Source organism: Temnothorax nylanderi, unplaced genomic scaffold (genome assembly GCF_030848795.1).
Source record: "Temnothorax nylanderi isolate EJ_2023f unplaced genomic scaffold, tnyl_v1.0 TNYL_tig0300_pilon, whole genome shotgun sequence".
NCBI lineage: Eukaryota > Metazoa > Arthropoda > Insecta > Hymenoptera > Formicidae > Temnothorax > Temnothorax nylanderi.
Genome location: NW_027249362.1, coordinates 187,422 through 205,000, shown reverse-complemented (window position 1 = coordinate 205,000; position 17,579 = coordinate 187,422). Strand labels below are relative to the sequence as shown.

The 17,579-nt window shown below is 33.2% G+C and overlaps 1 protein-coding gene and 1 non-coding gene across 2 annotated transcripts in view; both read right to left on the bottom strand.

Annotated features, from left to right (window-relative positions):
• LOC139780831 (uncharacterized) overlaps positions 1-17,579 on the bottom strand; it is a 91,110-nt gene that overhangs the window by 7,607 nt on the left and 65,924 nt on the right. Inside the window, exons 3-5 of the mRNA XM_071719538.1 lie at positions 13,649-13,692; positions 12,681-12,761; positions 9,832-9,902 (exon numbers count right to left, since the gene is read on the bottom strand). Coding sequence (XP_071575639.1) covers positions 9,832-9,902; positions 12,681-12,761; positions 13,649-13,692 — 196 coding nt within the window. The remainder of the gene's footprint in view (positions 1-9,831; positions 9,903-12,680; positions 12,762-13,648; positions 13,693-17,579) is intronic.
• Positions 1,175-1,247, bottom strand: Trnav-uac (transfer RNA valine (anticodon UAC)). The gene has a single exon. It is a non-coding gene; the product is annotated as a tRNA-Val (tRNA).

Genomic DNA, 17,579 nt, shown 5'->3' with positions numbered 1-17,579 from the left:
GGCAATTCGTCACGAGCTTCAATTGCGCACCTGAAATTATCGAAACTCGCCGGCAGATTATATAGAAAAGCATCGTTGCCAGTACATCGGGATGTTGTACATATGTCGACCTGCATGTCTGGCATCTTGTCGACTGTATCGCAAAACTTACTCATGTGTTCACGAACGTCGCGCTGCCTTCCTCAATTCGATGAAACATTAGTCGCTTTAGTAACAACTCGTAGCTTTTCTGGCGGGTTCCCGTGATTGGTATGTCCGCTCTAGTTTTAACCAACATCACGCGTAGTAGCGTAGCCTTTAATCTGCTTCAGCTCGGAACTGCCGATCATCAAAATGATATCGAATTTCGCCTTAGCATCGCCCCACACTTTTTGCGCGGCTTTCGATGCGGCGTCGCCGGCCACAACTTCGGGCTTCGCGAATTCGCCGTTTACGTACGGCCAGGCATCGTTCTTGACAAGGAGAGCTTCCATATGAAGTTTCCATATATCATGGTTGCCCTTTCCGAAACATTGGATTCGTGTCACGCTCGCGGTGTTCATGATTGAACAGGTTAACTTTTGTCGTAACTGGCAATTTTATTATTTTAACTATTACAGTGCACCTGGGCCCATAACCTATTAGAATTATTGTAGAAGGATAGGTTAGTTGAAGAACACGGCAAATCGCACTAAAAATGTTTATTAGACAATGAATAAGTGATGTGTACAGGCAGGAAACCCACGAACTTGAAAGGATAGAAAATGGCGCGAGTAAGTAGCCCGTGTCAAGGGACACCAGATGTCAGCGCCCTCAACGCATAGAGTTCATCAACGCAGAGCGATCGTGGATCGTATGAATACTACCGCGCATTAACATAATTTAACAACATACTTAATTTTGATTGCAATAAAATTTCTCCAACACTTCACACATATCGTAGTTATATAAATATGACAAAATTAATACAATAGCCTTTTTTTTGCAACTTTAACTGCAAATTTCTCAAAATTGTGACATGAAAGAGCAATTTGAGAAAAAGAATCGCATACCGCATCAAAAAATTTGTAAGGAACGATTGTTTTCGTTCTTGTGCTAAAAAAAGTAATTTTTTTGTTGAATACTGTTATCAAGTACGATTACTTAGGATTCCTAGGATTGTTCGTGTGTTCACGAGTGCGGCAAGAAAAAAACATGGTTCCGGCCGGGATCGAACTGGCGACCTTCTGCGTGTAAAGCAGACGTGATAACCGCTACACCACGGAACCTCCGCGAAACTTCTGTCCTCGTGAAGTAAGTGCGTCCGGACGCGTGTCGATGGTACGCACAAAGCGCATTGATTTCACGCGAAACCTGCGATACTCAGTATTCTCCGTCGAGTTTGATTGTTGTGCGGCCCACGCAACAATTTCAACCTAACGGCCTCGACTTCGCGCTTCGTCTGCGGATCTCGATTACGTGTATCTCGAGGCGCCACGACGACCCCGCTGCACGTGCAACCCACGCACCTCTCATGCGGATATTTAGACGGGAACTACAAAGCTGAGTTTTAAAAGAGCTATGAAACTTTTTCGATCTTTATTCCGATTATATAGTTTTTTTTCTAAGGTAAAATTCATAAACGTTCTGTATAGAGGAGATTGTGCTTCTTGAAAATAGATGATTCTCTTTATAGACGATTTAGACGATTTATATAGACTTTAGACGATTTATAACCCGAGATTCAGAGAATTCAGAGAATTAGAATTTTATGTTTCGTGTAACATGGAAAACATTTAAAGAATTAGAATACAGACACATATAAAATATATAATATATTAAAATACACACATATATCAAGATATATAGCAAATATAAAATGATTTAGATTTTAGATAATCTACAATTTGCGTCAAATTTAGGATAGAATTTTATTTATAATTTCATTTTGTGCCATGTACATACTTAAATACAAAAAAATTTGAAGAATTAGAATACCTAGATAAAATATATATTAAAACACTTGTTATCGTAATATCAAAAAATTCACAACATATAAAATTATAAATAGAATTTTATCTTGAAATTTAATATGATTTATAAAGTCTAAAGTTTACGCAATAATACGTTTTCTTGGAATTTCAAAAGATATTACGATTGATGTTTCAATTCTCTTCGAAATACAGTAAAAAATACAGTAAAAAATGTTTCTGTTTTTTTTTACTCTAACATTTTAAAACAAATTATATATCTCTAAGTAGCGTGACGTATGTAATATGAAGTACTTATATATTCTTCGTTTGGCGCCTCGTAAAGAAAATTGTGGGGCGTGGAGAGGCGCCTTAGGAGACATCGTTTTGAACAAGGCTCTACAAAGTATTAGTATTCGTAAATACATTAAGCAACCGTACACAATGGTCGACTAAATTTGCATAAGTTATGCACGAGAAAGTTCATTCCCCCGCCTACGGCGGAAATCCATATGTGTCTGTACGAGTGTACAGACGCGAGCACGCGACACGTTGCGTGCGCGGATCGAGCGAGTTGTTTTCAGTCGAAGCATAATCGGATGCACCGTGCGATTTTAAGAGCATCTCAAAAACGAGAAGACGATCGGATTTTGACATATTTTCCATCTGAGCTTTGAAAAATAATCCCCGGGATCTCATTTCATAAAAGCGGAAAACGAATGACAGCTTTGTAAAAATTAAATGAATTAGTATGAGTTTAAGGAAATTTGTAAGCATTTAAATTCATTTATAAGAATTAAATATTACAAATACAAATAACTAAATATATTTTCTGTCGATCTAATTTTAAATAACTTTTATTTTAGAACATATTATTTAAAATTTAGTTACATACATATTCAATGTTAAATATTAAAAAACTGTGGATAGCAATTTACAAAATTTTCTTTCAAAATATTGACTTAAAATTTGTTCGCGCGCGAGCGAGATTTGTCGCGGTGAACGAGAGAGACGCCGGGATCGCTCAGAGAGAACGAGAGGTGAGAGCGACGGGAGCGAGAGAGTGCGAGAGAGAGAGAGAAAGAGAGAGAGATGTGACTTTGGAGCGAGATGTTTTGGAGCGCGTGGTAGGACAAGAGATATAAATATGATTCGATGGATGGAGCGAAGGTCAATGTTAGATTAACCGAATGTCCGTTGGTTGAACAATAAGTTCAATTTATTACAAGCACTGAAGTCTAACATTAATCGAATGCGGCACAGGCATTCACAGGTCGTCCTTATGCAGTCGCATGCGCACAGCGTGCACTCACAGTGTGAAAGTTCAAATTAAGCGTTCGCGCAGTCGAAAGAAGGCGCGTTTGACACCGGAACGGCAGGATGATCGCGATCACCAATGATCGGCGTAACTGCGACCTCGATTGCAATCCGAGACTGCATCGAAAGCCTCGCACTGGTATTCGCGCTCGCGTTCTCGTATTTGAGACCTCGCGTTCGACTTCCCCGCGAATGTTCTAGAAGGCTCTCCGGGTGAACGAATAGTTGCTTTCCATTTACATCAAAACTCAGATAAATCTCACTTCTGTCTTTCTTCAACATTCATGTTGAAGAAAGACAGAAGTGAGATTTATCTGAGTTTTGATGTAAATGGAAAGCAACTAATATTTACAACTCGCAATACGCTCGCTTGAAGGATAGAACTCGTCTAATCAGTTGTCTAACGATGGCCATCGATCAGCCGAAAGTCGGTTCTGAGGGAGGGAGGTGTGTGACGCTCTTATTGGCGAACGTTTTCCGCGAACGCGTTGCACGCTCCTTGGAACGCGTTGAATATATCGAGACATTAATCAAGAATCGATATATTCTATATCGCAAATTAGACTCATGAACGAATAATAATGAAATATAATAAAATAATAATTATAATGGAATATATATACATAAATTGCTAGTCACTCCTAAACAAAATTTATTAAAAATTTACAGTTGAAAGGACAAGCAAGAACTTATAACTTTTATAAAGTTATATTTTCTACTGCATATAGCACATTTACTTTAACGAAAGCTTTTTGCAAGAAAAGTTTTTAGGATAGAATTTTATAAAAAATTCTGCTATAAAACCTATATATATAAAAACGTCCTATTAAAAATCTTATAAAATCTTTTTCTAATAAAATTATAAGCGTGCTGTCATTTCTATCGGGCGCAGCAAAAGTTGAAAAAGTATAGAAAATTAATGTACAGATTCCACGAAACGAGATTAAAAATATTCTATGTGTATGAAATTCAATTCAACGCACAAATTCAAATTGTTTAATATTCATATTTTCTGTAACAAAAAAACATATCGAAACTCGCATAATAAAGCGAAGCGATGTAGCACGTGTCAGTAAATACATATGTATATAACAAACATAATATATTATACGACGCAATGCACATTATAATTTATGATAGATGAATAAATTACATAAACGACAATACTTAATATAAAGTCGAATATGCGCTTTCCGCATATATGCACGCTGTCGATTTCAATTAGTAAATTGCACAACCAGATTCATTCACGTGATAGAATTTGTTTCAGTTCAGTTCCGATCTTCCGTGCTCGTTATTGACTCGTTATCGCAACGTATACGAGTGTGTATTGATATCACGCGTACATTATAAAACTACGACTAATTGCGAGTGCGTCTAACAAATCGGCCTTGACCCGCACGTAATGACATTGACAAGAATACACTCCGCGGGAGAAACATCAATAGAAACACGATAATGATTGTACGTTACACATCGACGGCGCGCGTATGGCTTTATGAGTTTGATCAACCAGCTGTAACGCGTTTCACGCTGTCGTAAATCGCTTTAAAATAATAGTGTTGCCGGCGCAAATAGATGAGCGAACATACCTGCGATTCTATTCAAACAGAAATAGATTTCAATAAAGGATCAATGCGAAACGCGTTTATTAAAAAGTTTCTATATATAATTACTTCTATTTTCAAAAATCTTATTTATTAGATCTGTACCTATCTGCCTATCTACGAGAATCGCATTTTATAATAGAATATGTAATCGTATTATCCCTTTCTAAAGGCCTGTGTCCACGATGCTAGAACTTGGTTCTCGGACCGAGGGAAAGTCACTGAAACTTGGATCGTGGACACACTAAACTTGGATGCAAAACTCGAATAGAAAGCTCGAATAAAAAAATGCAGCACGTTTTTTTCGTACTATGTTACTAGGTTCATATCGATTCAATTCCTTTTTGCCAACATTATTATTTTATAAATAGCTAGTCAATTGATGATTGCAATAAAGCTTTATCACAATAAAAAAAAGTGTGCAAGTAGAAACTTGCACATTGCTTCCTCATAGTTTTTAAGTGTGCAAGTAGAAACCTGCACATTGCTTCCTCATAGTTTTTAAGTGTGCAAGTAGAAACCTGCACATTGTTTCCTCTATGAGGAAGTCTGTTTTTTTATACATAATTATTAGTAAATATTTATTAATTTGGCTTTTATTAATATAAATTAATATAAATAAATTAATATAAATTAATATAAATTAATATAAAAATTCACTTCTACTAAAACTGGTTTGACCCAATTTTCCTAATTTGATTATTGCTTTTTTTAAGGTCTTTTTTACCCCTGTTTCATATACAATTCTTTAAGATTTGGTTGATGTTCTTAAGATATAACCGAAAATTCCAAATTTTATTTTAAAAAACCTCTACCAATTATCGCGAAATTCAATGATCAAATTATAAAATGATGAAGAAGCAATCTGCTCTAATTTGCACGATTTTTTATTATATTGGCAATTTTTTTCTAATTCTGTTATATTCTTCAGTCTTATCTACCCTTATTTCATATACTATTCTTTAATATTTTGTTAATTTGTTCTTGAGTTATAGCTTTTTAAAATTTCGAGGAATTCGTACATAGGAAGCAATGTGCAAATTTCTAATTTTCACACTTTTTTTTATTATATTGGAAATTTTTTCTAATTCTATTGTATTCTTAGGTCTTTTCTATCCCTATTTCATATATAATTCTTTAGAATTTGATTGATCAGTTCTCGTGTTACACACATTTGAAATTTCGGAGAATTCGTACATACATAGAAACTTTATAAAGCTGGGTCTAATCAACCAAATCTTAAAGAATTATATATGAAATAGGGGTAGAAAAGACTGAAAAATATAATAGAATTAGAAAAGTTGCGAATAATTAATACTAAATTGTCAAAAAACATCAATTTGTGAAAAGTCTCATATATTGAGACTTGAGATGTAGCCCTTAAAGGTTAAAATTTTAAAATATTGGCAATTTTTCTAATTCTATTGTATTCTTCAGTCTTTTCTACCCCCATTTCATATATAATTCGTTAAGATTTGGTTGATTAGTTCAGGAGTTATAGAAATTTCGGTAAATTTGGCACATACACATACACACATACATGTATTTATGTGTGCACACATACACACATACGGACATTTTTTAAAAATTAGAAATTTGTACTTGGCTTACTCATCAAATTGAGATGTGGAAATTTGCACATAGCAAAGTCACAATTTTGAAGTGAGAGAGTAGGAAATTAGCAAATTGAATCCACAACGTATTGCTACGCGCTCAAAGCTCCTCTATGAGGAATCTTGTATTTTATTAGATGCATAATTTTTAGTTTGGCTTCCTCATAGAGGAAGCTTTTCACGCGTAGCAATACGTTGTGGATTCAATTTGCTAATTTCCTACTCTCTCACTTCAAAATTGTGACTTTGCTATGTGCAAATTTCCACATCTCAATTTGATGAGGAAGCCAAGTGCAAATTTCTAATTTGCACAATTTTAATTTGATGAGGAAGCCAAGTGCAAATTTCTAATTTGCACAATTTTTTTTTTCAAATTTTTTCATAAAATTTACAAGCTGCATCTTCTTCTTACTTTTTTCCTAAAAGTCTATCTGCCTCTATCCTTCCTTAACTTTCTTTAATTATACTTTTTCGTTTATATTAATATTGTTTTTGATCACGTATAAAGCTAGGTCTAATCAACCAAATCTTAAAAAATTATATATGAAAAATTTTGAATTTTTTAAAAAATGTCCATGGTTGCTTTAACTTCCGCAAATATTGAGATATCGGGCTGTTTTTTTTTTAATCGATAGAGTATTATTTAAGAAAGGTTGGTATTGAATTTGGCGATGATCGATAAAGGGGTTCTTTTTTTAAAAAATTTTGAATTTTTTTAGAAATGTCCGTGGTTGCTTTAACTTTCGCAAATATTGAGATATCGGGCTGAATTTTTTTTTAATTGATAGAGTATCATTCAAGGAAGGTTGGTATTGAATTTGGCGATGATCGGTAAAGAGGTTCTTTTTTTAAAAAATTTTGAATTTTTTTAGAAATGTCCGTGGTTGCTCTAACTTCCGCAAATTTGGAGATATCGATCTATTTCTAATTTTATTATATTTTTCAGTCTTTTTTACCCCTATTTCATATATAATTTTTTAAGATTTGGTTGATTAGACTTAGCTTTATATGCGATCAAAATTATGGACAATTTTTAAGTATGACATTTTATTATTTCTCTCATAAAGCTTCCTCTATGAGGAAGCCAAATTAATAAATATCTACTCATAATTATGCATAAAAAAACAGGCTTCCTCATAGAGAAAGCTTTATGAGCGAAATAAAATGTTGATTAAGCAATGTGCAAATTTATAATTTGCACACTTAAAAATTGTGAGGAAGTAATGTTCAAATTTATAATTTGCATACTTAAAAATTATGAGGAAGCAATGTGTAAGTTTTTACTTGCCCACTTAAAAACTATGAGGAAGCAATGTGCAGATTTCTACTTGCACACTTAAAAACTATGAGGAAGCAATGTGCAGGTTCTACATGTGTTTACTTTTGTAATGACTTTTAGTAAATAATATGAATAAAGTTGAAAATAAAAAAAACAAATCGTAATTACCTCATTTTTTTCGGAATTTAGTATAGGAACGAAATTGGGAATACTTTTTTTGGTTTCGCTGAAAGTAGACATTTTTGAAATTAATTTTTTTGGGTACTAACAATTGATTATACAAGCAATTTGGCTTGGTTTCTAGGTAAAGGGATATTTAACGAAAATAATGTCAAATTTTTGAGCTCTTACATCATTTAATACGGTCTCCAGGTACGAAAAAGTGACTAAGGGACGAAATTTGGGCCTTCTATTTTAGTCTCTACAATATATGTAAAAAAGGTTATTGAGGGGAGGGGATTTGTAAGGGTAAATATTTTCCGATTTATTTTTATAAGGAAAATCCTAAAGGACATGGTCTACAATGAAGAACCAACTACATCTCAAGACATGCAACAATTAACGGATTATTGTAGCCTGTACGTCAATAACTCCCGACGTTATTAGAAGAGCAAGCCAATCAGTGATCGGAAGAATCCAGTGTTGCATTGATAATGATAGACATCACTTTGAACATTTTTTATAAGTTTTATTTAATATAAAAAACATATTTTTAAATCGTTTTTTTACTTTTAATTTTGTTCAATGATCTTGTGTCATGAGTTCTGAACTTGTCTTGAACTTCTCTATCATATTATGAAAAAAAAAACATACCTAATGCCCGTTCTAGACTGGAGGAAGATCCTACTCGCGGCTCATCCGACTACGGTCGTCCGTCTACACTGCACAATTTTAAGTTGTTTTAGGTTGGTAAGATTGAAAGCTAACTTTAGTATGATTGTTAAGCGGGGAACACAGACTTTTGCATAACGCATAATACGTAAGCATAAAAAAACTGATTGGTCTATTTCCTTATGCACATGTGTATGGACCAATCAATTTTCTTATGCTTACGCATTATGCGTTGTGCAGAAGTGTGTGCTCCCCGCTTTACAACATTTCTTCTCTTTCATGATTTTTTCATTTTATACGGACAAAGTCAAACCTGCAGTACCTAAGTAGTATAAAAATCGATAGAAATTAGTTTTTCTGATTAATTTTTTGATTCAGTTTCGAGTTAAATTTCCGGTAATTCTCTTTATTCACTGTGTTCTTTTGTTCGACTTATTGTTAGATCGCTATTACGTATATAAAAAAATGAGATAAAAGATACATAAAATAACATTAAAAATTCTTTAAAAAATTTTAGTTACTTAGAAATTAAGCGTAAGGTAAACGGCCCAGTTAATGGCACTGTCCTAGTTTCCGGCACCGACGGTACATTTATATTTGTAATAAATAAAGTTTTCGTCAAAAATAAAAAATATTACAGGCAAATTAAAGAGTATCATTACACGGAGAAAATTGCTACGGTTGTTACAACAACATTCTCTATGATTGAAAAAGAAATGTATGTGAATTCAAGTTAAATTGATATTACATTGAATGTAGCTGTTAAGATATGCTCATTTATACAGTTTTCATAACCGTAGTTCTTACGATACGTGACATTCGGTTACAATACCCTCGTATATGGTTGCCTGAACCAAAGAATTATTGCTATCTCTCTTATGTGGTCTGCAGCACAAATATTATGGTTGAGAGATCCATAAGATATAGTTGCACGGTACAGCACTGAATCACTGCATGATTGAGAGGTTAGTTCCATTGCGCGCGCAAAAGAATTTCTACATAGAATAAAGTGGATTTGATAAGGATGTTTTAACTTTATAAATATACTTTTTTCATAAATATATTTCCGAACACAAAATTTCGTAATGAGCCGACACTGGTTTCTGACATTCACCCGACATTAAGAAATATTATATTATATATCCAATTCAAAATTTTATTACTCTTTTTAAACTGAATTTGTTTCTTAAGATGATTTTTGAAAAATTATATATTTGCGCTGGTTATCCCATATGTAGACTATATATAACACTTACATTAAATTAAGAAGTAGTCCACCACGTAAGGCAGTTGGCTCACGATCCAGAGGTCCCGAGTTCGAATCCCACTAAAAGCGAAATATACTTATATCCATAAATTATCGTTTTAAATATCATTTCCTTACTTCAGTTCAAAAAGAACAAGCACAAATAGCGAAAAGAGTAAAAAAACAGCCATTAGAAATCCTACAAGGTAAAGAAAAACTAAAAAAAACTTGCAAATTAACTTTATAAAAGTGTGCAATATGTATTATTTTATATTATCTTATTTTATATTATATGTAGTTTTTCTATAAAGGTTGACAAAATATAATACCTACAAGCTAATTAAACATTGTTTATTACTGCTGAAATTATACGCAGGACAATTTAACTCCTTTTCGAATGTGACGTTTTGAAGTGCCGGAAATTGGGCCCGTTGGTGCTATAAAGTGCGGCATGAGCACTTCGATAGTGCCAAAAACGCCGGCAGTAACGAGCATTATGAAAATAATTATTTATTTATTAGAACTGAATGATTTAACTAAAAATATAGGTGAATCTTACTCAGAAAGCTTTAATGCACGTGTTAAAATAGTTCGTTTGGGGTTTAACAATATATCGCGTTCGTAAATAATAGAAAATCAGGGCCGCTGCCATTAACTGGGCCGTTTACCTTAAGTGTAGCGAACGTGAGCAATCTAAATTTTACAATTTCTTGTTTCTTCTTTGGTGCTCGTGCACATGTGTCAACCACCACGTGGTAGAAGCACACACGTGCTCGCGACATATCACAAGTTTACAAAGAAACATTTCGCTATTACAAAATAAATGTTAAGAAACTTTCTTTTTTTCTAAATATTTAAATATTTAGAAAAATAGAAAAATATTAATAATAACACGTACATTTATTGTTAAAATTAATTTTTTTTTTTAAAGAAGAATACAAAGCACGTGCTTGCGATGGTTCATATTAGATATTAAAAAGAAATATTTCACTATTTAAAAAAATTTTAAGGAACTGTTTTTTAATTTTAATTATTTAATAATTATATATCCCAGACACACATATCTCAAATCGGAACATATGACGTCTTAAAGACATCATTTTTTTTAGGTATTATAAAGTAACATTAGTTCTAAGTGAAGTAATTTGTTGATATGAGTGTATATAGACGGTACACATGTAGGTGGGAGAGGGGCTACCGCCCTTCCCCCGCGAGCAGAGGGTGAGTACGTGGTTCTCTGGATTGTATTTTCCACGCAAAGCGATATATAATATTCTCTATATAAAACACAAATTTTTTTTGTTAATTGAAATTTTCTTGTACAAGGGCTGCGTTCCAATATTTACTGCCAGTGTTAAAAATCTATTGTTTAGTTACGTCACGTACACGTGCAAACAGAAATATTAGTAGCTATTACTAGCAATGTAAATGGAAGATAAACTTAGATTATACCCCTAAAAGCAATAATAACCTGTATATCTATAGAATATACTAAGGATGTACTTAATATACTGAGAACATCCTTATAATATCTTCTACTTTTAATATCCTCTGAACATTCGCAGAATGTACATCTGCTGTTAGGAACATATAATCTTCACGTTATAATTATACGATATTATAATGCATATTAGCGTATGCTACAAAAGCAAGGATTATTATTTTCTATATTTTTTATCTTTTTTCAGAGAGAAAATATGACATCCCATAATCAACCATTATGCTACGAGAGTTGTAGTCGATATCCTTATATTGGCAGAGTGTCCGTAGGAGAAGAGGATAGTGTTGACTTCATCTATCGATTTGTGAAGACAGGATTTGTTGCTAAGGATCACGGAAATCTTATTAGCTTATTTTATACTGCCCCTGACATAATTGGGCCACCCATCAAATTTCAAGACTATGGAGAAATAGTAATTTCTTTACCATTTTTCATTAGACATGTGGAGGTATGTGTACTTGGTTTTATCTGATATTGTCCCGTAAAAAGTAATCGCAATTTAAACTTCCAAGAGTTTGTAGTATTAGATACTTTTTGATTTTTTAATTCAGAGAACTCACGACGTCGATATCTCAACATTTTCATGGGAAAGCAGAGAATCTACGAGACAGCTTGATTTTATAGGTTTGAGTGCTCAGACAATAGAAAATAATTGCATTAGTATGTAATATTTGAATTGTTAAATAAGATATTCTTCAAGAAGACATGTTTCTTCTTAAAAAAGATAAATTATATATTTTATTTTGCAGATATTGAGTTTCATCAAGCTGTATATCCAATCAGAGTCACTATTTACAAAAAATGTAATCCTGGAAACGTAATTCAAATTTGGGCTCAATATTCTAATAATCAGTGGTTTCAGTTGTGGAATGGATTGTCTCAGATTGTGCCCCGACCATCAAGATTATTTTCTCCACCCTTATCGCATTCATGTAACTTTAAAACCAAAATGCTCAGACTAGTATTTGAGAACAGCTCGCCTAAATCTTACATAAAGCTAGATGCTGTGATGCTTATCGGTACATCAGATTTGATCCTTCCTAGAAATCCTAACGAGAGTTTAACTAATCTGTTAAAAAAAATTAACTGCATGTACTCTCCATTCCATGAAGATGATAATAATTTAACAGCAGATTTGAAAAGTGCACACTTGGATATAATTCATCTACAAGAAAATTTTCTTGAATCTTGCGTTATTTGTAAAAGGTATTATTATCGTCGACATTAGGTAATATTCCAATCCTTTTATTTTGTTAATAATGAAAATAAATTTTTAACCGATGTTACTTGCAGCGGTATGAGGACTGCTCGAGAGATAATCCCTTGTTATGTGCAATCTCTTAGACAGAAATACTCACGTTTTCTTTTATCAAGATGTCATTCGAAACTCTCTTCGGGTGAATCCAAGGAGCTATCACATTGCAGTTTGTGTGTGCTTCCTATAAAGTATCCTAAGAAGTTTATTTCTTATAATAATACTTATTGTAATGTTATCTCGTGTATTAAAGTTTTATTTTTGTAGGATGAAATACTACTAAACATATTTAAAAACTTAGATTTGACGACATTATACCGCATGAAATATGTAGATGAACGCTTTAATAGTGTAACACAGGACTATGAACTCTATACACGTTTGAATATGTGAAATGTATCTCGCACAGATATGCAAGATATGTTTTGTTACTTTACATCTAGATGTAAATATTTGCAACAATTAGATCTTACAGGAAGCAAATTTGATGTTAGTGATTTCGTAAACTTTCTTGATAATTGCGGCAGGCGTTTAACGCACTTAAGATTAATTAATTGCTCATCTGTCGACAATCGTGCCCTACTTAAAATTTCAGAGATATGTAAAAATTTGAAAGGTATGTATACATGTATACATATAATATGTAAGATTGTCAAAGGTACTGGTAAATTGCATATATATGATATCATTACATATTTTTCTTAGAATTGGATCTAGGTGATTGTTATCGCATAAGCAACAAAGGATTTTCGTATCTCAAGAAGCTGAAGGGTTTGGAACATTTATACCTTCATAATGCTTGTATAAAAACTCAAGATCTTTGCAAAATACTACAAAAAAATCAATGGATGCGTGAGTTAGATTTGCATCAGGGTTGTAAACTTTTAAACTTGGACGCAGTTGCAATAGAGTTGAGAAATTCGTGTCCGGACTTGGAAGTAATAAATTTACTGTACACATATGATCTTACACCTCAGGGTATTGATACCCTCGCTGACTGCAAAAATTTACGAAAAGTGTACCTCCTCGTGTATGTGTATGTGCTATATAGTTTTTTAAAATACATGTTACCATATTCTTTATCGGTGTGTTTGCTTCTCTTGCATCTCGAGCATCTGGAAAAAGTTATATTAATTTTTTTTGTGATTAAAGTACTATAACAATTAGATGATTTTTGTTACAGATTCGGAAACTCAATCGAGGTTGATAATTTGCGCAGATTGCTTTCTTCCCGTCAACGTCTAAAAATAGTTATTTTTTTAATTTACTGATTGCAATTTGGAATTACTAGCGTAGTGCAAAAACTTAGAACAATCTCTACCGGGTGGAACTTGTGACTCCTGATAAATATTCCGTTATTTTCGAACAATGTCCTAAACTGCAAGAGTTTTATCTCATATTCCATAATACCAGCGATTGCTTGGTTAATCAATGGAAGGAAAGATGTCCGCATGTGTCCGTCTATACATTCGAGACTGATATTTTATAGTTTTGTTTATCATTTTGTGTTATATAAGAATCAATTTATTTTTTAAAAATTATCTGGTAAACTAGGTAGTAAAAAAGTTAATAGCTAATAAAAATAAAATATTCACATTTATTTAGTATAATTTTGTTATTTTTGAAAAGTTTAAATCTTTCTTTTCTTTTTCATAACTTAATTTTTTTGGGCAATGGTGTCAATTTTTTGCTTGGAATAGTTGTTCATCAAATTATTGCTTTTATTTTAGATTATCATATCTTTATTTTAAATTATTTGAAAGAACTAATTTTAACGAAAAAGAATATATGCATGAAGCGTATTCCGCTAAAAGCAGATAATTAGCGGTAATTATGTGGATAACAGTAAAATGTTACTGTGCGTTAGATGTGCAAAATCCAATAAAATTTCTATTTTGATAAAAACAGCGGTAATATTCGCTTTAATTGCTGTAATTATGACTTAAATAATAACTGATGCTGTATCAATCTTCATATGCTATATTGATTGGTATAAAATATTTCATCGCACATAGACACGGCAGGGATAATACGTTAGAAAAGGCGTTCAAGAAGGGTGAATTATACGTGATCAAGACCCGTGACAAAGTTATGACGACTACACAGCTGTTCGTCAGGTGTGCAGTGAGTCGAATCTATCAAGCTGAAACTTCCTCGCGCGATGTGTGTACTTCATGGGATTTCGAGTGTTACGGATTTCTGCTTCCTTGCCTGCCCGTTGAAAATTATAGAAAAGAGAAGTCAGCTTAATCCTTGTTTATTATAGTCGTTGATAAAATAGAAGTTCCATTTCTATCTTCTAAGAAGTCTAACTATATAAAAAACAATAAAGAAATTTAGCTCTAAAAAAATAGTTAATTTATATCGTGAGAAAATAATGCATGTAATAAAACGTGTACGTTTCCATAGAATTGCAAACGCGCACTTTCTCGCAAGGTTTTATTCAAAAGAAACTAAACTTTGTTCTTGTTATTCATAGACATTGAATGCTATGAAATTGTTTTAAACATTAAGTACTTAAAGTAATCTTACTGTCAACATATTTTTTTCTTAATTTTGGTTAAGTATTTCTTTTCTAACATATTTTAAGTATTAAATTATATAAAAATTACAGAGTACATAAATCTTCCGAGTAATCCTTTAGCATGCATACGATATACTTACATCTGCAATTTACATAATAAATTACAGATCTAGTGTAATTAAGTACAGTAGCACAGTTAGCGTATTTCGCTACTCCTCAGCACAGCCAAGATTAATCCGGGGCTTGTGTGCCTCTAAAAGTTGCATCTATCATGATAAACGGGCAATATTTATTCACTCGGATTACGCGAAAAGATTCGTTTGAGTTGAGGATTCTCTAAAAGCATATTTCATAAATTTCAACTCAACGCGCGCGCGCGCGAAGTGGCAGCGATTTAATGTGTTCTGAGAGCATGTATGTGCATGAAAATAACTCCTTCAGCAGTCCAATGTAATCAAAATAAAGTACAATAAAGCATATAGGCTCTCAAGTAAGTATAGGCTCTCAGGCAAAATAAAGTACGTACGCAAACAGAGATTGTCGCTGCAAATAGCTGTCGAGTTCCCCATTCGCTGTGTAAAACCGCTGTGTATAGTTCCGTGTAAGAGCAATTTGACCTTGCGCAGCATAAGCGAATATTACCACTGTAAATGACACGTGCATACGACACTTACAAGGAAAGGCGTCCCAGGTGTTCCTCTCCGATTTTAATGAAATGGTGAGTTTGTAGAGGGAAAGAAAATATTTGATACGTATTTTTTTGTCGACAAGTAAGCATGTTTAAGGAATGAAATCAGCCTTCGAAAATTGGCCAAATGATAAATATCAAGTTTCTTTTTTTTATCATTCTAATTGTCTAAATATGCTAAATTATGATGCGTTGCAGTGACGCGCGCAATATAATGCATATATGCACCGGAACGCTGCAGAGAAAATGCGATCGCACAATGGAGCGTCAGCAGCAAGCATCGGCAACGAGGAACATGCGGGTGTAACGCGAGTTTACGATATCGTAATACAATCTCTATGCAATAATGCCGGACGGATAAACGGCGAAATAATCGGCGAAATAACCAGGCACGTCTCCGCCACCGAGCATTGTAAAATCTTATTGCAGTGATATACCGCTACAACACACGGCGCACAATGGGAACATAACGCGCTGATGGATGCGTCTTGTCGACATGTTATTTGTCATCGCGTGACTGAATTAACAACGCGATATGCACGCTTAGCTCGTAAACCAGTTGCCGTTCAAGTGCAGTCAAGCGAGTTACGACTTTCCTTCGAGAGCACTTCGCAGAGACGTAGTTACAGATTGTTTTATTTCTCGCAAAGGGTGTACAATACAAGATGTATTAAAAAATATCGGTTATTTTATTTTGTACGAAGAAACTTCTTCGAGAAATTTCTTTATAGCTTCTTCTTAACGATCAATTATTCAGTTTCTTCTCCTCCGTAATCATTTAAATGACATCCGAATTTTAGCGTTTTACGTAAAAATTCGGTGAGAATAAAGTCCTCTTGAATTTATCAACGGGAAAAGATATGTAATCTACCATTTTTTCGAATTGTCAATTTAATGTTTAAATATTAAACGTCAATCTGCTACATTATTATACACCAAATCAGTTCTTCTCACTGAAATATGATTATTTCGCCCCATTTGCTAGGAAGGTTCTTTCTCAATCATCAAGAGAATCGGCTTTCTGTTTCTCGCTTATCTAAAGGTATAGCCAAGACGAGATCCGAAGAAATTGTCGGCAGTGTCAGAGAATCGACTAGAATTCCGTCTTCAATTCGAACATTGAGATGGAGAGATACATAATAACAGTACCGACAAAACTTAACTTTAATATTAATCTTAATTAAACCTTCGCTTCCAGCGAGAAGTAAGACTACTTTGTCACATTTGTTTAGAAAATTTTTTTATAGAAATGTATTATTTTATCGTTCTCTATAAGATGCATCGGAAAAACATACGTCTGCATGCGTAATTCTGGAAGTAATTTGGTAATAATAAAGCATTATTATTGCAAAACAAATTATTTTTGAAATTGCAAGATTCCTGCTGAAAAAGTTCGATTAAAACCATTAGAAAATCCTATTCGGTCTAATAAGATTGAATTGTGTTTTTGAACCTGCATTTTCCATTAAAACATAATTACTCTCAAATCGGTTGTACTTTGTTGAACTGGAACTTATGCCAATAGTATGTATAAATAAGTTTCTATGATTTTGAATCGGATTCGATAGAAATATTCACATTTCGTCCTATATGTTTTAATATGTCTATATTGGTTTCGATTACGCTCAATCGTAAAATATCAATCTTTGAGAGTAATTATGTTTTAATGGAAAATACAGGTTCAAAAACACAATTCAATCTTATTAGACCGAATAGGATTTTTTAATGGTTTTAATCGAACTTTTTCAGCAGGGATATTACATATTTTTGTAATCTCTTGCAATTCAACT